Source organism: Strigops habroptila, chromosome 4, assembly GCF_004027225.2.
Source record: "Strigops habroptila isolate Jane chromosome 4, bStrHab1.2.pri, whole genome shotgun sequence".
Lineage (NCBI taxonomy): Eukaryota > Metazoa > Chordata > Aves > Psittaciformes > Psittacidae > Strigops > Strigops habroptila.
The window spans coordinates 56,782,365-56,802,998 of NC_046358.1; the positions used below are offsets into that span (position 1 = coordinate 56,782,365).

Genomic DNA, 20,634 nt, shown 5'->3' on the forward strand with positions numbered 1-20,634 from the left:
TTCTAAATCTCTAAAGGCAACACTAGATGTTTCAAGACTACTGTGAAGTACAAGTCTAAGTTCTTTTCTCAGAGGTTTAAGTTTTCTGTAATAACATCACAAAGGACATTTTTGGACAGCTTTGATATAACTGGTTCAGAACAGCCAGCCACATAAGCCTCCAGATCAAATTGATAAACAAATGCTTGAGCAACTTCAGTTCACATTCCTCAGTCTATAAAATATTTGAAGAATTCTAAGAATATCAACTGAAAGGTCATTCATAGCTTCATCAATTAATCAAAACATACTAATACGCAGCAATGATTAGATTTTATTTTACGTATACCTAAATACACACAGAGAGGTTTCAACCTCAGGTTTCCAAGAAGTGTCAGAAAACACCTTTGTAAGAGTGCTTACTTTGGCTGTAGGAGAAATGTTGTGTTGTGCCTCTTTTGATTGTCCCTTGTCTTCAGGTAAGGTTGGCATGGTGGGCAGTGTGAAGCACGTGTAACTGCAAGGTGGACTAACAGGAGCATGCACCGCTGAGAATATTTGGTTCAAGTCAGCCTGAAGGCATTAGTGCTGAGGCCTCGTGATCTGCAGGCTGTGTGAGATGCCAAAAATACAAATAAAATCTGTTTAAAACTTTATTTGCTAACATTGAGATCACTTTACAATAACAAACAGTATTAAAGTTTAAAATTAAAAATGCTATCTTGTGTTTTATTAACTGAAGCTTTCAAGGTCAAGTATAACTTTGTAAAAACATTCAAAATGGATAACCTTCCATTTTGACACTATTTCCATCTCTTTCCTCTATTTTACAGATTATTCTTTTTTTTGTTACTATGACTGTTTTGTCTCTGACTAAATTACCTCTAAAAAATCTTGAAGAGGGAAATAGCATCCCAGATATCCATAATATGCCTTTTAGTAACCAGCGAAATCCTAATGCTACAGAGCATGAGCTCAGATCTAAAAGAAAAGAGTAAAACTAGAAACTCAGATGGTGGCACCCTTCCTTTAAGCAAGAGCAAGGCCTAGGTGAATTGTGCAAAGACTTGGCATGCATTTGCGTAAGACAACACTGTGCCAGACATTTCCGAAGCAAAAAGGATGTAATGCCCAAATAGAAATAAGAAAAAGAAAAAAAAAAAAAAAAAAAAAAAAATCACTGCCCACTATCTGAGAAGATTCTTGTTATTACTACCTATGGGAACTACTGCCTTCACAAGGATATTGTTAGCATTAAAGCCTGTAAAGTAGTCTGCGATGAGAAATTTTAAGTACTAATCCTTACAGCTACAGTGTTATGTATTACAAGACTTACTATGACACCTACCGGCTAGTTAAGGAACAGCTCTCATAATCGACTCCTTGGTGGTGCCTACAGGTAACAGAAGACGCTGTTATGAGAGACAACCTCGTACACAGTTTCTGTCTGGACTAGTAAGAGCTAACTATATTCCCTTTACAGTTAATTCATAGCTGTGTACAGAATGGAGCTATACACTGAAACAATAATATAACAACTTTAATAGTATGCCAAGGAGTTCAACCTCCAAAACATGTTCTCTTCTCCCAAATCTGGATTACTAATCTCATCTCAATTCTTTTACTTTTTTGGAAATCAAGACAGATGGAACAAGGAGGTTAAGATGGAGAGATGATATGAAGTTCAAGGCACTTAGCAGCATTGCAAGATTAACCTTCTAGAGTTTTCCTTCCAATTTCAGGGAAGGTCAAAGAAATGCATTCAGAATGTATTCAGGAACATGTCAGTTTATTGAAGCTGACAAAACTGTCAAAATACTTACATTGATTTAAAAACCAATAAAACAACAACAAAAAAAAGAGACACAAACCCATTCACAGGAAATACTAAACCAGCCTCAGTAGTGACAAGTTCCTCACCTCAGCTTTCACAGAAAAAATTTGGTGTTGTAAAACCTACAGAATGCGTGAAAACTTTGGACTACAGAAGCAGCTAAGACCCATGCTTTTATTAGATTTATCTCACATTATATTAGAAACTGAATTTTCTTTTTTACTAGAGAGGAATACAGGGCCATCTTGCATGAAATTTAGTGTAGAACTAATAGACTGTAAAAATACTCTCTACACAAGTATTAGTGTGTTCAGGAAAAAAAAATTATTTCATTGAAGTTCTTTGATAAAGATTGTGGAAAAGATGTAGCATATATGACATCATTGTGAAGACCAGGATATAAAATTAGTTTTGAACAGTGAGCATAATCTTTTTCAGAGCAGTATACACTGTAGGAACAGCATGTTTCAAGCTTTTGTAGACATTTTGAACCATTTATGGGTGAATTTCTAGCTCTACTGCAATAAGTGGAAGCTCGTGTTTGTATCATGATTTTACCCATCTCTTCATAATAAGAGTACAGGAAGCTTTAGATGAATAAAAAGATTTTAAAATGTTTTTTAAGGTGAAATATCTTTAAAGTTCCTAATACGATGGAAACCAGACATTAATGATAAATGACATGGATTTCAATAAACCCATGGAGATTAGGCAGATAGTAGTAGCATTAAACATCTGTGTGTTTCCACAGTTAAGTACTTTTGTATCAAACAACAGTCACCAATTATTAACAACACATGAAGATGAGATAGAAGCAAGGTAGCTAAAAAAAGTGATATGGACTTGCTTTTCATCTCTGTAACAAAATCCTGGCATCCTACATGATTTCTGAGTTTACAAGAACTTAAATTCAAACAAAAACAAAAAAGGGAAGATAGAAATTTGGCTGTTTATCTAATCCCTTTTAGTGTTTGCCTTATGAATTTGTAATGGTTCTGATAGTCTTAATGAATGCTGGGCCTGATTGAAAAATCAGGATTGTTTCAAGTCATGGCCAATGAGTATTTGCAGTCGTATGTGGAGCTGAATAAGCTATTGCATCAAGGCGGTTTATTCCTAGTCTTAGCTGAGTTCCTAGTATACACCAAACTTTAAAAAAAAAAAAAAAGAGAGAAAAAAAGAAAAGAAACAAGAAACAGCTATAATAGCTCTTTTAATAGCTCATCTTGTTTCAGGTCATTTTTCACATTTCAAAAGCAAAACAAAAAAGCTTTAAAAGAAAAAGAAAGGAATCAGCAGGCTTGTCTAAGAATAGAAAGGGACAAATCCCGAGCTGTGTTGTCTTAGAGATGCAGCACAGAAAGTACAGCCAAGGGAGAATGGAGGGTAGAAAGATGAATTTACGCCACCTTAACAAGCCCCAGATTTGGAGTGGATGGAGCTCAGTCCGTCTCTGACACAATTAGAACCTTACTCTGATTTCCTTACAGAGCTATCTTGCAACTAGGAAAAAGCTCCATATATTTGTGGTGCTGGTCAGTAGGAAAATTTCTTCTTCTGACTTTCCATTTTCTCCTAGCATCTCTCCAGATAACCCCAGTGCTGAGGACTCTACTGGAGCAGCGAAAAGCTTGCATACAGTTATTCATATTCTGAGGCTTCGTAAAACACATTCTGCCTTTGCACATGCTGACTGCACTGCTGCAGTCCTCTGTGGTGCCAAAGTAAGAGTTACTACTTATCGGTATCTCAGCAAAATATATAAGGGCATTGTTCAATTCATAAGCTATATGATTTATAACTCCTGAATTATTATTTTTCAATCTTAAAGTTTATTTTTAAACTGTGCAGTGTTCTTAAAATCAGTAGTCCAGATCCCTTAAAGACTTTATGGAGCTTAACCAGAACAAACATCACATCTTGTAAATGCAAATGGAGATAATCAATGAAGCCACCTTCTTGCTCCATGCTGTGCAAGTTCTGCCATTTTCCATGCAAGGAGTTTTGCTATTTTCCGTATCAATTACTGCCTTCTGATGCTAGTAGGAAAGGTGAATGTTTAGAAATGATAGAACCTTAAGATACTAGTGAATAAATGTTCTTCTTCCATCACTGCTGAAGTGACCTTATGACTATTTGATTGGGCAATGAAAATAGCCACAGTAAATGTCAGTGAGAGTTGAAACATAGAAAAAGGGGGCTTCATGAGAACACTCTAGCAAGAATTAGAGAAGCTTATCTGCATCTCACAAATGTGGGAAGAAAAGAAAGAAATATCCTTGGAAAATTTATTTCCTGGAAGGTGCATTTTTTACTTCTTCGGTAGAGCATTAGGGAGTACAGCCTTTGAACCTAAAGAAATTCGCACCTCTATCTACAAATGCAGCTTACAGCCTCACTGAACCCTGAACCAAAGTGCAAAGAGCATGACCATCCTGGTTCTAAGCCTGGCTCATCTGCCAGCTGAATAGCCTTTGGACTCATGCTACCATTAGCTTTGCCAGCTTTATCTCCCTTCTGCAAGCATACACGTTTCAGTTAAAGAAGGAAATGATATGTTAACAATATATGCAATGCAGTGAGAAACCAACGGAAACAACTGTAATTACTGTCCCTGAAGATACTGAAAGGATAAATAAAAATAATACATCTGCACTTTAAAAACAGTCAAGGTGCATAAGCACATGTTAGCATCTAGTCACTAAGACAATTTCAAGATACTGTTATTTCTTTTGTTAGGCATTGATCAAACACTGCCTGGCCTACCTCTAACCTACCAAAGGATGTCATGAGATTACTGTAGTGTTTTATCATTTGAGTGTAGATCAAATGATTCCCGCCCCCAAATTCCAGTCTTTTAGAAATTGCAAGAGCTTCAAAATTACCTTTTAAAATTAAATACTTGTAGAGATTAACTCACATGTCACAAGAAGAGTGGATGTGGGCAAAGATCTACAACCTTAGTGTGCATGAGCCTTATGTACCTACAAAATGAGATTAAAAAACCCCAAACAACGAATCACCTATCCTATTCACCAAATTCTGCTTATTCCCACACTAAAATGAGACAATGTAAAGAAAAAAAGTAAGAAAAAGAAAGAAAAGAGGATGAAGTGCTTTTTAATGTTTTGCTCTGTTATTGTAAACTTACTGCTTAAAATAGTTAGGAAAAAAATGATCCCCTGAGCTCAAATACATAGTCAGATATAGATCAGTGAATACAGAGAACTTTCTTTTACCACTGTGTAGGCTTAGAGTACAATCTCCAGGAAATGGTGATCTGTGAGCTCTATTCCATAAAAGGGAAAAGTATTTAGAGGCCCTTGGCTTTCAGTGTGTTCTCTCTGCAACTCATTTTACCATAGTAGAGAAAGCTAAGTATAATCAGCTAACTTACCCTCCCTGAGTCACCACCAAGCACCACGTTAGCAAAAGCTTAGATAAAGGTGCTTTACTCCATATACCCACTGATAGCCTGGCAGTTGACCTCAAATGCTCTGTCACATCACAACAAGGATGTATAAAAAAAAGCAGAAATAAACAAGAAAGCATTTTATTAATATTTCTTGACCTCATACTGCCCCTGGTCAAGTAAAGCAACTCTCATTTGTCAACAATGGGAGTTGCATACTCATGAACACAGCTGAACTGTGCAACTCTGAGCTGACTTTTTATAACTTTTTTCTTTGTTGTCCTGCAAAGTGCCTGTAAAACATTACTGTATTAAAAAGGTATCTTTTTGCACTCCTTTTGTATAGCTGTAAAAGCATATGGAATTCACATCATATTTGGAATTAAGTTTTGCAGCTTTGAAGAAAGAACTTAAAAGAACTTAAGAAGAACCACTAAACTTACTTCACCCAAACCAAGCATGAGCAAACCAGGGTGTCTTTCTTATGTCTGTACCACAGAATAATTTTTCAAACACAAAGCACAGTGATAGAATTTAAGATAAACAAACAAAAAAAATTTGTTGGCATTCATTAGCTACCTCAAAAAAATCTAAAACTACAACACCACAACAAAACAAACAAACAGATCCAGAATATCTTAATAGAAAACCTTCAATATTTTGCAGTAGGACCTCAAAATTTTGATATAATAGATACACAGTCACTGGAAAAGAAAAAAAAAACCAAACAACAAAAAACCCAAAAAACCAAACCACGACTAAATCTGACTCATTTACATTCATGGCCTATGTGACAAGAGATACTACTACATGGAAATTGCAAGACTCTTTATTGTCTGCAACACAGAAAAAACTGTTCCCTACTGCATCTAATTTGAGAGTGGTTTCTCATATTAGATATTTAAGTTTGCAAGATATTAAGATGCTGCTTCAGTCAGTTTACCAAAACACACAGTCATAGCCCCAGGACTAATAAAAGGCTTCTCTGTGATAACCATAATGATCTGAGTTGCATACATACAACTATACAAAGTAAAATCATAGAATGGTTTGGATTGGAAGGGACCTTAAAGATCGTCTAGTTCCAGCCCCCCTCCCATGGTCAGGGACACCTTCCACTAAACCAGGTTGCTCTAAACCCTGTCCAACGTGGCCTTGGACACTTCCAGGGTCCAGGCATCCACAGCTTCTCTGGGCAACCTGTGCCGGTGCCTCAGCACCCTCACAATAAAGACGTGGAAAACAATACCACTTCTTTTCTTTTAAGGTAAGTGCATTTTTGACAGCCTGAAAGTTTCCTGGTTCCACTTTTTTTCTGGGGCAATTAGGAGTTCATATTTCATGAATCAAACTTTTATAAATTATGCTGGTTCGGATACAAGTCTTTAGTTCCAGTTTTTGTTTTTATTTAGCACTAAAAAGAATTTAAGGAAATTAAGTTATAAGTAGTATTTCTTCCCCATGAAAACATGGTTTTAAGAATTGTATACAATTTTACAAAAAAAAAAAAAGTTCTAGTAGTTTTTATTCATTCTGTGTTTTTTCTTTGAACTAATCAGCTTAAGACAAAACTCCAATAACATAATTTTATTTGTTTAAGTATGTGCCTAAGATACTGAATGCAGCTCTTGTATGGAAAGAACAGCCAAAGGGAGTTATGGGAAAGAATAGATCTGCGAGGCTTTTAGAGCAGAGGCTCCTCCCCAGTCATGCCATTGCAAGAACCTGGCACTCCCCACATCCCTGTGCTGGAGACAACAGGACAGCTGTGGAAAAAGAACCAAAGGAAGGTGGCACTTCCTCAGGGATTCCAGACCTGAAGACTTTCACCCATCTGTTCCCTCTCATTGAATGGTTTGCACCCACATGAACTAAAGTTACATTAATTTAATTGGCAGCTGTTTCCAGGGTCACTTTTAAGACATACTCTCCAGAGCAGAGAACTAATATGGCCAAGGACTGTGACTCTGTGGCAAAAGAGAAAACAATGCATGTATCTCTCTTCTTTCCTTTTTCTTTTTTCTTTGCTATCTACAGTTTTGTTCTTTTATTGCTCTCCAAATACTCATGCATATTTCTTAGCCAAAAGCAAGGAAGCTTCTTCAGAAAGTAGAAGAAGCTGAAGTGAATATGAAGCCATATGTTCAATCTTTCAAAACATACCAGTGAAAGCCACCTATATGTTTTTTTCACTGAGTTTACTGAAAGTTTATGCTCAAATTCTTAGCAAAAACTCTCCAAACGTGAACCAGTTTAAAATTTTAATTACAGTAGATCTTTTACCGCACAGGAAACTGTCTTCCAAAGCCACATAACAAACCTTTGCACAAGCATGCCATATACCAGACTAGGTCATGAAATAGTCATAACTGCCTAACGGATCTTACCATCCAAAAGTTTTTAGGTATGCCTCCTGCATTTTAAATTCCAACTAATCATTCTTGAATAAATTTGTTTTTATCATTTCAACAATTCTTTCCCTTGTTTTGTGTAAAAAAAGCCCCAACCACATTCCCCCTCCAAAGCACAAATAACTCCCCCTAAGTGAAAAACTCCTTCACTCTGCGATTCAGATACATGTTTCCATAAGTTCTGTTAACTTGCAAACAAAAATTTTACCTCAGCCTACTTCTTACTGACCTCAATTTTTCCATCAGTAGGCTTTCAGCTAGGATGACAAGAACAGCAGCACAAGTCGAAGTACGCAGCCTGCAGTAGCAAATCTGACAATCAGAAGAGTGTCAGAACCCAAGGCAGAGTTGATGTTTCTTAATTTACAGATTATTTTTTATAGACTTTAAGGAAATGCAGTTTAAAGGAAGAATGAGAACATGGAGTGGGTGGATATTTGGCATGAAGAATAAGGATTTCTAAGCAAAAGGAATAGCATATAAGAAAGTGTGAGGATAAGAGTGGGAGAACAGTACATTGAGTGTTATTCAGAAGGGTAGTTCAAAAGGAATCTAGAACTAGGAAGTATCTGGAAAAAAAACTTATTGTCTTACAACAGAATGGCAGTGACCTTAAAATAGAAGAAAATCCTAAAATTTCATGTGAGTAAAAATGCTACTCTCTTCCTCCTCCAACTTACTATTTGAACAACTTACTATTGAAAGAAACATGCGAATTTGTTTAGGTGACTGAATCAATTATGGTTGTGGAAGACCTGGGCACTGATAAATCACCCAAGAGAAATTGCTAATGATAGTAGTATTAAGAATACCAGGAGATAATATTACCACCAAACACACTTTTGCCCAAATGAGCATCATGTACTAAGTAACATAGAGTCATCTGGGTTTCTTTTTCTTCTACTCCTCACAGGTTTGGAGAAACCCATGTTTGTACTGTCTGCGCTGCATGCATTATCCATCACATTCTAGTTACACATTTATTTTTGTCTATGATGTAGGCAAAATTGGGAGCTTGAGACAATATTTTCTCAATTTGCCACGTGACTATATCCTTCGTTAATATAAAAAGAGAACAAATTGCCTTTGGGGAGGAGAGACATAAGACCAGCGTGGAAGGAGGGGAAATGTGTATCCTTTGGCGCCAATTCATTCTTGTTTAAGAAAAACCTTCAGGTTATTACACAAAGTAAAATTTCCAAATGCAATTTTTACATAGAAGCATTCTATAAACTATTCTGTTTTCCAGGATCACTGGATATCAACTTTATATAATTTGGAAAAAATGAGTACCAAAAGCCTGACTTAGAAACACAAATAAGTTGAAGGCAATTAGGGCAGAACACTATTGCTCAGTGACCCAAGAGTCTTGTTGCTAGTCAAGCAAAAAATTTTCCAAATGAAGAAATTCATCAAAATTCTTTTTTTCCCAGTTACAAAGCGTAATCCCAGAGGGCACAAGAAATAGCTTTCTTTGGGATTCTAAAATGCAATTGTGGTCTTTAAAGCAAGGGGATTATACTCAGCTTTCCATCTTGCATAGATAAATAGCAAAGCAGCAAGACAAGTATTTTATTCTCATTTTATGCTTTCTGGACAAAATCAGATTCACATTTGCTTACTTTAGGAACAAATGAATATGTTTTTGTTTGCATTGCAAAATCAATACACTCAAAAGAGCATGAAAGTCTCACTTCTTTTTTATGAAAAAAGAATTATGAATTCAACTTCACTGAGGTTCTTTTTTAAATATTGCTGTACACCAGGAAAGGAATAACTATACTATCAACTTATTCAAATAATCAGCCATTTATGGATTTTGACTGATGACTGATTATTTGACTACAGTAACTTATATGTTACAGTATGATGGCCAGGCTGAAGGCTCAATTTCCAGAATCATGCAATTTTTCAAGTTTGAAGAACATTGGGACCAACCTCCTCCTTGACATAAGGTCAGCACTGAAGGAACTAGACCAAGTTGCTTTGGGCTTTATCCAGTTGGAACTTGAAAACTTTCAGGGACAGAAACTGCAGAATTTCCGGTAGATCTGATCCACTGTTTAATTACACCCACAGTAATCCCCACCACCACCACCCCCCTTACGTCTGGTCAGAACATCCCTTGTACTTTATGATCACTGTCTCATTCCCCTGTCATGCACCTCTGTAAAGTGCCTGAGTCCATCTTTTTAGTAACATCTTCTTAAGTACTGCAAGACTGCAACTAGTTTCTTCTGCAGGCTAAGCAGTATCAGTTCATTCCCTCAGCATCCCCTCATAGAATGCGTGCCTCCTGACATAGCAGCTTTCCCTGGATTTGCTTAAGTTTATCAACATCCTGGGGGCCCAATGTGGTAAGCCACATCGTATGAGAATGTATTCCTACTCATCCTCCACATCTAATAAATGGATAAAACCTTAAGGAACTTCACTCGTAATGCCAGGTGACACATAATGCCACTAGTATGAATAAAGTACATTATTTGAATCTAATTATTCAGCTGCTTTTTCCACTGATTTGGTAGACTGTAATGTCCCAATTTGGATACAGAGATGCTGTATCTTAGATCACAAGAATTGCTGCTTTTGCTAGAAACAGTCCAGCTTTATCCCTCAATTACACATAGATTCTGCAGGCCTAGCTATCTGTGAAGAAGCAAAAGCCAACATATATACCTCTTCCCTCCTGCTAGCATATGATGTAGAACCGTACATAAGCAATAGCATTTTGTAATGTAATTTAATCTCTTTTGCTGGAAACAGAAACAACTTAAAAGCCAGCAGCTACAACAATTTCTTTTATCAATATATACCTTCAGAAACAGGTCATAATAATAAATCCATTCCACATGGATTGAGGTGATCAACATAGTCATGAAGAATCTGGAAAAGAGGGTGTGTACAGCTGATTAAAGATGAGATGGGATAAGATCTAAAGCCAGTCAAGGCAGTTTATGGAATACTGAGCACCTGAATGATAAAATGGCAGGTGAAATACACTGCTAAAAAATGCAAATCAATGCACATGGTGAAAAATAACTGTAAAATATACTTAGCACTGTTATGTTTTACTAGTCAGGAGAGATATCTAAGTAATTTTGGATAGTTCTCTGAAAACAGCATTCAGCAGCAGCCCAAAATGCAAAAAAGTTAAGAATTAGTAAAAAATAACTGACAACAAGACAGAGTACGAGCATATCATTCCCAGATCTTCAAAACAGTTCTAATCATATCTCAAAAAAAAAAGTGCAACATAAATACAAAAGGTACATAGAAGAAAGAATTTTCATAAATTGCAAAATGTTTCCACACAAAAAAAGACTCGAGCACTTCAACTTGAAAAAGTAAACAGGATAGAAATTTTAGAAAGCTATGGACAGGCTAGAGAGGGCGGGCCGTTATTTGCTCACAATTCTTCTCAGTACACAAGGGTAGGATGCCAAAAGCAGTTACAAGGCAATAGTTTAAGTACAAAAGAAGCTCCTTCAGAACAATATATAATTAAATAATCAAACTTGTTATTACAGAAGTTGTAAAAAGAGCATACAAGCGAGTTCAAAAGCAGATTAGATGCATCCCAGGAGAGGTACAACGGTAATTATACAAACTCTGGATCTGGAAAGCCTTAACCTGCAGATGGTTGAAAACAGTGAGGGTTTTAGCGTAAGGTAAACATGATCTTCATGTGGGATTAAATGAATGGTTTGCTTATGCATATGCAGTTCTGATGTTCTCTGGAGGAAGCAGGATCAATTTCTGAAAGAAACTGATTTTGAGATAATTGAACAAAGAAAAATTGCCTTTATGCCCATTATGAGTAATTACCAATGCTGAAGGGATGGACAGAACAATAGAGAAAAGAAAGTAGTGGGAGAAAGGTTTGGGGGTTTTTCTTCCATTTTTCTAGTCAATACAAGACAATGCATGCTAAGATTACAGCCAGGACTAAGACATTGCTGCCATAGGATGGAACTGTGCTGGTTTCCTAAGTAGGCTTCTTGAAGAAGTAAACATAACTCAGTCTGAAGAATGTCTGGCATCTCCCTGCTTTGTCACATTTTAGATCCTTGCATATGAACAAGCTTCAGATGTTTTCTAAGAGGCTATTTGGGTGGCAGGCCACTGAAAGTGTTTTCAGTTCTTAAAGATTCATCGTACGAGAAGTACTGGATTTCACAGGAAAAAAAGACAGTGAGCCAGCACTTTTCAAACTTTGCAGTCTTACATATACATACATGCATTTGCTTACAGACACACTAAATGACATTCCCAATTTTACAGCTGTATGAAGAAAATTCCATTTGATTGCAATACTATTTAATAGGAGATACAGGTGCAAACCTGTATAGAATCTTCTTTCCCTCCTTCTTCTCCTAGAAGATCAAGAAACCGAGACTGGCGCAAAAGTTTACGCATCCCTCAACTACAAAGGATTATTGGCATTCTCTGTCTTTTTTCATTCTTATTATCATAGCCTACCAGTTTCTTCCTCTGCCATCCCCTTACCCGTCAAATCTCCTCAGCTGCCCAGTACTGCCTACACTCCTGCTCCCGATGCCTCACATGTGGCTGAGTCAGAAAAAACATGAAAATAATCTCTTCTCAAATCAGTATTACAAACTGGGAGGATGTTATAAGATGCTGTTGCAACTCCCACTGGTTTTCTCCCACAGAATCTATACCAGGAGAGTGCAAAGGAATAAATCAATCTTTCTGAGATATAGAATCTGGAAGTATCTCTTCTCTTTCTCATATATATCTTTCTAGTTCAGTCAGTATAAAAATCACATCTCAGTAGGCAAGGAAATGTAAAAGATTGGTCTCAGGTAGGACGGAGAGCCTTCCTCCTTTAGGTATTCAAATTTTGGAAAAAAAAAAATTACAAATACTATATATCAGCCACAGATTTTACAACTCTAAAAGTTATTTCACACTGTAAGCAATGTAAGAAAAACTCCACAATGAGATTGCTTTAATAACAAAGACATAATATATATCATTATAACTTTTCATGCGCTACTGCTAGATTCTAACATCATGGATAAAAAAGATCGAAGCAGACAAACTCTTTTTAAATTTAATTTTAATATAATTCTTGTCTACCAAACTTTGTAAGTGATCTACTTTCTTTTCCAGTAATCACAATCAAAGCACAATAAAAGCTTCCACTCACTACAGAAAGGCTTTGAAGACAGAGACTCTTCAAAGTACATTTCGTTTGCATCTAAGTTTTCCCTGTGCTGGGTCACTGTAACACTGAGTTACATATCATGCCTTTAACCTTAGGGGGCTACATCTTGTCCTCTTGTTGTAAGGCCTGTAGGACAGAACCAAGCAAGCAAAGCTTACTAACATCAAATCCTGGGAGTATAGACAAGCACGGGAACATGTTACCAAGCAGGGATGACTCTCATTTTTAAAGAGCTATTCTGCTTCATTCATGGTATCTGAATACCTATTCCATGATTACCTTTACTAAGTAAACAGTTACTAGAAAGCAGCAAGTATCTGTCTTTGGGGGTGGTATAAGGAGAGTGTTTCTCAATATAAGCACAATAATTGTACATTAAGGAACTTAGTGATTAATAATTTCTAAAATATAAAAAGCCAAAATTCTTACCTACTGACATCACAAGAGCTTCGATTGACTACCCAGGATGTCGACAGTATAAATATTTTGGAAAGAAAATGTCATCTCTTGACAACAGACTAGTAAGGAGCTACAATACTGCCTCCTTTCTCCACCCTATAATGAAACATGAAACATCACGTTTTCTAGGAAATTATGTAATTTTCCATGCTTTTACCATATACGTGGGTTCTATTGTCTAGTATGGCCCTTGTTACCTTGCAGAACAACTTCTTCAGCTATGTATTCCATTGCATTCTAGTAGCTACACATGAAACAGCACATGAAAGCAAGTAAAGTTTTACTTTGAGAACAAATCTTTTCAAATCCTGGTGATAAAGCTTTTAAAATCTATTGTGGTAGAGGACAGAAAAAAATAGAATAACAGTATTTACAAAGAATTTGTTTGGACAGGAATACACTGTTCCAGTTCACTGCCTTTACAACTGAGGTGGGCCAAACACAGGTTGAATTATACCTTTATAGCACATGAAGTATAAATTTCTCAGTGGTGAGAATCTGTCCCGCAAAACCGTAGCACTCCTAACATAATACTGATAAAGAAGGTAAGGCTGGGCTTGATCTTTTTTGCACATGCATTCTCAAAACAGAAACTGCAACTTTATGTCTGAGGATAGAAAAAAGCCTTATGTCACTAATTTAATAAAAATTATTTGCTTCCGTTAGAGTTTTGCCATATTTCCTCTTCCTGGCTATAAAGAGAAATAGTCTTAAGAAAAATTCCATTTAATTAAGCAACAAAATAATTTTTTATACGTCATTAAAGCAAAAGATTTATTATAAGGGAAATATATGTAATTTCAGTCCACCATGTGTGATCGCTTCCATAGTCAGTTTTACAGGTATGCCTTTTCTTATTTAAAAGATTTTATTCCAGTTCTTGTCTTTGGCCCAGAGAGGAATTATTATGAAATTTTAGTCATCATTCCAAGTTCAAAGCTTCTGTGATACAAACACAACATTTTACTATCAAGCATTTAACATGGTATATTTTCTTCCAATTAAAAAAAATTAAAAATCATTGGTATTAAGAAGTTTACCTAAACAAAATATATCCATGCATATCTGCTACAAAGTAGGAGCAAAATATAACTTGTTTGTTCTATCACTACAATGACAATTTCTTCAAGGAAAGCCAAGAGGGATGTATAACTTTTCTTTTGCTTTGGCACGTAAAAAAAAGCATAGAGAAGTTTTCAAAAGACAAACAGGTTTTCCAGCATCCAAAAGTAAAAGCCTCGTCTCAACTTTTCTCCTTGAAAATCTCGTGTTTGCAGTTTTGCCTTAGAAAGTGTGTTTTGGCATTCATAATGAAACTTTCTCCTGCTTGCTTGTATCTCTCTATCAATTCAGTTAAACTGAAGCAACACTAGTTTTACATTAGTCCTATTACAGTTATCAGAGTTGATATAACGAAAGCAAAACCTGATAGGCTGAGGAAGTGATTTTTTTTTTTTTCCTTACAGAAAATGCAGATATTTGCTTTGACTTGTCAAGTGAAAATGCTGGTTTCATTCAAAGATTCATTAATTTGGATATGGCTGGATACAGTTGCTAAATACTGATCTAAGATTCCTTTCAAATGTTTCTTCCCAAAGCAGTAACACCAAATTTGATGTTCTCTGTGGGGGAAGGAACAAGAGAAGAACAACAGCCTAGACCTACTCCATTCTGTACATCATCCTTAAAAAAAGTTATCATAACACCATATGCCTTCAAAAGATTGAAAGGCATGACAGTATGTATAAAGGGGAACTTCATGGAGACTCACTTTAGCCTAAGGCCATTGCCTCCCTATGTTTTCTGTTTGGTTGCTTGGTTTGCGTTTTTGTTTTTAAGTCAACTTATGATCCTTCCCTAAAATTAGGAATTTAATTTAGGCTCTCTGAATTGTACCTGGAGGAACCTCTCTCTTCTCAGCTGACTAGAGGGGAAGCCCAGGGAGATAAACTTCATTGTGCTAAAATTAACCTTTTTTTAGATAACCGCCTTTCCTGAAATCACTTACTTCAGATTACCTTCCAAATAACTTGCTTGGGCAGGGGAAGGGATAGTGGGCTAAAGAGAGACAGCTTCTATCCTTCTCTTAGTTCTCAATTTTTTTTGGCCAAGAAATTAAATTCTTAAGAAGTAAAATCTTAATTCTCTTTATTAGTCTTCTCTTCCGTCCAAATCCCAGGCTGCAGTTATCAGGAAACCATCTTGCCGATAGTTTTGCCTCACAAATTGCGAGAAATCAGAAATCTACAACTAGAGTTACTAGGTTTTTCATAAACAATGTATGTTCCATTAATCTTTTTTCACATCTTTCCTTTATTTCTTCTTTATAATACGTAATAACTCACTACGAAGAAGTAACGGTTGCCAAACTAGCTTAACATACAAGGTATATAATGCCTATATCTATGCAAAAAAAAAAAAATCTATCTAAAGATAAATTAATAGCAATGATACTGTTTGATCTGTGTAAATAAGATGATGCCAAATTGTGTTGAACATGTTTCTAAGGCATGTAAAGATTTTTTCCAAAACAAACTTCTTTGTTGTTGTTAATGCTTCTTAGTTAGAACAATGTTTATTTTAATTTCCATGGCGCTTAATGGCAACCTACAAATTCATTTCTAAGTGTTCCCTCCAAGGCTTTTGTTTTAAACTCTCTTGGAGAAAAAAAAAAAAAAAAGTATGTTTTTACAGAACGAAGAGGATAAAGTTACTAACTGAACATGCTGGTTTTTTGGTAAAGGAAATGTTTAAACTTAAGGTCAGAGCCAGCTATCATTTTTTTTTTTTTCCCCAAAACTCTCATTATCCAGGTAACACATGATTTCTTCAGAAATTATTTTCTGAAGAAATAAGAGAATCTAGAAGATAAACAGACAGGGCAACTACAATACTTTCCGTAACAACTAATTTGCTATCCTGAGTGAATGGTACCACACTTTTCTATCATACGCGTGAGAGAAAAAACACTTCTGAATGCATGTTAAGCGTGCTTTTGAACTAAGCTAAAACAAAAAAGCAGATTTCAATCACGTACCTCATTTTAATTGCAACCAATATCTTAACTGAACATTGTACTACAGAGCTTCATGAATATTTAATGACAAAGTAACCAATTACACAATATTATTGCTGTTAGTGTTTCTTCCTCAATTTTTGCAGCAGTGGAGTAATGGTATTTTCTTTAGTTTACTCATTGGGTTCATATTCTGTCTTATTTTGTATTTCTGCAACTATATCAAGCCAAAAATCAGGCACTAGTAGGTCACGTAACTTTTCTAGTCAATTTACCCTGCAAAGGCTGGCAGAATTATTTGCTCAATCGACTTCCACAAAGCTACACATTTGTAACCCTTACTATGATGTGTTAATATTCCTTAGGGAGGTCAGCATATTGAAACCATGCTCAATATGGTTTACATTCATACACTACTCAGTCTTTATAGCTGAGCAGAACACTGAAACGTCACCAATTTAAATCATTACTTCTTAGCGCAAATGCAGCAGAAAATACTAGAACAGTGTGCTTAAGAAAATGAGGGATGCAATCGTTCAGTTCTGAACTAGTCAAGAGATCTGGTTCTTCAGTGTGTATTTTCACTGTATAACAGCACATCTTTCACTATATCCTGCAAATATTTTGGGAAAGCTGAGTTTTTTGGGAGCTTGTTTTTCTAAAGACCTATTTAAGAACCACAGAACATTCAAAATACTAGCCACACTATTCTTTAGCTTCTTCTAATAAACACTTGCTAATGCAGCTAAGATATATCACTATGAAGAAGAAATGATCGCTCCCCAATGTAAAACTGGCCACTATATCTTACTTCTCCACCTGAACTGTTTATCAGATGTTCATATTCTGTAATACTGCTTCAGGATAGGGCCTTAATTATTAAATTCACTATGGTAAAACTCATCACATTATTGAACAGTAATTGTCTGTTCTTCTGCACTTCTAAACTAAATGTCACATACCCAAACCATACTGCACTTCCAGTCAGCAAGAACACATAGTTACAACTGAGTTTTATGACGTAACTTCCATTCCTCTACATCCATCTAGGTGGACACTGAACTCAGTGGGAGTTATGTTTGAAAGTTCTGGACAAAAATACAACTTTTTGTTATTAGTTAGGCGATCCAACAATTTTTATCTTTATCTTCTAGTTCATTAACTTAAGTTTCTGATCTGGACTGCAAAGGATTAACATTTTCACAGACAGTAAGCTATCATTGTTGGCCTCAATAGTGCACTAACACAGAAATTGGTGTTATAAAAATATTTTCTTAGTTTTCCGTATCTTCTCATCTAGAATTTTTATACTATTTTTATGAACAATTTAATTAAAATATGTTTATGAAGCAGCACTTACTTTAAAAAAATAGCAAATGATCAACATACAGGTAATCAACCAAAAAAATAAAAAGACTGACATAACCAGCATATTTTAAGAAGTAGCTGACCTATGTAACTTATGTTAATTTCACGGATGAGACCTGCAAATGAGAAATTAGCCCAACTGTTTCAAATTAAAGAAGTAAAATGTTATATGCAATCGGAAAGCTAGATATTACCTGTCAGAGGAATTTAAAGTCTGGAACTGCCATGGTCAGCATAGTGCCCTGTAGTACAGGTGAAGAAAGCATAGTGAAAATTCAGCAGGCTGATGTTTGGAATACTGTAGGCAGGAGAGCCCTGTTTTAACCATGAAAAGAAACAAATTTATGTTATCTAGATAAAAGAGGGGTTTTTTTTTTGTTTAAGACAAACAACTCCCAAGCAGATGATCAAGATAGAAGAAAACAGTATGTTACCACAGGTTAATTTCTTACAAATAATCACAGAGTAACTAATCAGTGACTAACAGAAATAAAGTATGTAGCCAGTTTGCTTAAGAACAAATGAGATCTTATTCTGGTATTTTTTACTGAAGTTAACTTCAACAATTCTAAAGTGAGCTGAAGAAAGCCAAAGGGGGAGGTCTTTAACAGTATCACCATCTCTCTTTGGTTTTGTGAGCATCCAAATAGTGTTGCTGGTTTTCCCAATGTTATTTAAAAGCCATGAAATCATGGGGGTATACATGACCGGATTTATAAACCTGGATCTGATCCATAAACCTGATCCATTACTCTGAGTAATCTTCACAGGAGTCCAGTATTTTTTTGATAAAATATATATTTTCTTGAAACTGTATATTTTCAAGAAAAAACTACATCTATGACAGATGACTAAAAGGGTACCTAAAGGAGCAGGTGCAAGTGAGCAGTGTCCATGATGTGCAACTCCTGCAGTTTCATCAACCTTTAGGGTTGCATGCTGACCTCATATATGCACAAAGGGACATCATTAGTGGAGAAACCACTTCAGATGCAAGGAAATTTTCAGGGAACAGACTCTTGAGCCTCAGCTGCCTTCTTCAAATGACCAGAAAGCAGATGAGGGCTGCTGCGTCTGGCTATTATTTCATTCTCCCTGGCTGAACTTCAAAACATCTGTTGCATAAGGGAAGTCTAATCAGAATGGCTGCCTCTACCCGGACAGCTGACATTTATTCACCATGAGAAGAACCTGTCCACTAACAACATTCCCATGAGCCTGACTGACATGCCTGAAAAGCAGACTGAGTAGAGGCTATAGCCTGTTCCAAATGACTGCAGAAACCTCTGATCTTTTCCCTTTAGGCACTGCAGCCTTGATAGAAAAATCTGCAAAATAGATGAGAATCTGTTTTACAATCTAATAGTGCTCTGCACTGCTTTGGAAGAAGTCAAGCATATGGACTGCCACAAACTATTAGAAATCAGTGTGAAATCACAGGAGAGTTATAGCATGTAGCTTTCACGATATGTTTCACAGACATGTGCAAAAGTTTTCCAAAATAAAGTTATCAGTGCATAAACAGACACTTTTATAACCAATGTCTCTCTACATTAAGAATCAAGTTCTTTCTAAGCAGCTGAGCTAACAAAACCTGCTCTTTGGGTATTTGATTTTAATGATTTTATATCTTATCTCCTTCATAACAAGCTCACTTGTCTCCTAGTCTCCTGACAGTCTGGAGGAACAAGAGATAGCATTTACTGTGCCTGGTTTTAAGCTTCACACATGCCAGGCTGCCAGCTGGCAGATCAAGCAGAATCAATGATAATATCAGCTCACAGTGCAGCCTTTCCCCTTTAGCAGCACAAAGCTGGGTCTCTCCTCTCTTACCACACCACTGATTTTCACTTGTAGGAATCTAATACTTTTGAGATCCTCTCCTGCCAAATTCAACAAGTTGGGTTAGTTCAAAGGCTACTGGGAGGGAATGCAGGGAGGGAAGGGAAGAAGGGGAAAGGATAGTTGGCTGACAACCAGAATAACAGCATAACTTTATTCCAAGGAAAACAAGACCAAAAATAGATTTTGGAAAGAATAAATGCATAGCTAACACTTAAAGAAGGCTAGTGGACAATACATAATGGGAAATGTGTCTCTAACCAATAGCCATATAATTCTTTATTCTTTGAAAAAAGCGTATGTAGCCATGTCATCCGTTCAGCTCTCCCTCTTCAGCTCCTGCACTGCAACAGTTTTTGAAGCTGGTGACCAGTTTCAGCAAAAGCTGACCTAGGGAATGGCAGGTATCAGGCAGTTTGCATTTCCATGGCAGATGCAAGTTCAGAGGTACAGCACCAGAAACAGAGACTGTATAAAATAGCTTTGAAATACAGAATAAATTGATGTCATAACAATTGTGGTGAGGACAGTTCTAAGGAAAATCAGGTTTCTGTACTTCAGGTACCTGACAGTTTAATGAAACATAAAAGCTGCAGTTTATGTGTCACACATCTCTTCCCCCCATTGTCTTCTTCCCTTCCCCAATTTGGTTATTTGTATAACTACATGTTGTAAACAGTAAAAGTTACAATATTGTAAATGAAGCATAGATGTGCTAATTTTACAGGCACACTGTGTGTAACCACAAAAGCATCTCCCGAGCTCGACCTAAAAGATAACCATTGGAATTCTAAGAAAATCGTAACAAACAACTATCAATAAATATTTATGGATCTAACATTTGGACTCCTCCACGAGATCTGTTAGAAAAAGCCCAAGCAACCAAACCAAAACCACACTCACTCCTATTCAGAATAAACCCATTTGGAAAGTGATTTTCCAGTACCCCATGCAGAACAGTTGAGATGGAAAGTAAACAAAGAATCTATGTGTCAGAGGTTGTGAAAGACACATGCTTCTACACGCATAGAAGTTTGTGCAGCTATAAAGCTACAAAATGTCCAATTTCCCAAAAATTAAAAGCGAAATTGAAACATTAAAATTTAATTCCAAAAATAC

At 36.2% G+C, this 20,634-nt stretch overlaps 1 protein-coding gene across 9 annotated transcripts in view; it reads right to left on the bottom strand.

Moving 5' to 3' along the window:
• IRAG1 (inositol 1,4,5-triphosphate receptor associated 1) overlaps positions 1-20,634 on the bottom strand; it is a 67,971-nt gene that overhangs the window by 39,740 nt on the left and 7,597 nt on the right. For 5 of the 9 annotated variants that reach the window (XM_030483994.1, XM_030483995.1, XM_030483988.1 and 2 more), the window contains exon 2: positions 403-589. In XM_030483994.1, coding sequence (XP_030339854.1) covers positions 403-471 — 69 coding nt within the window. In that variant the 5' untranslated portion in view covers positions 472-589. Of the gene's footprint in view, positions 1-402; positions 748-1,327; positions 1,415-13,259; positions 13,313-17,867; positions 17,916-20,634 lie in introns of those variants that run through there. The other 4 variants (XM_030483991.1, XM_030483993.1, XM_030483992.1 and 1 more) reach the window with 4 other exon arrangements.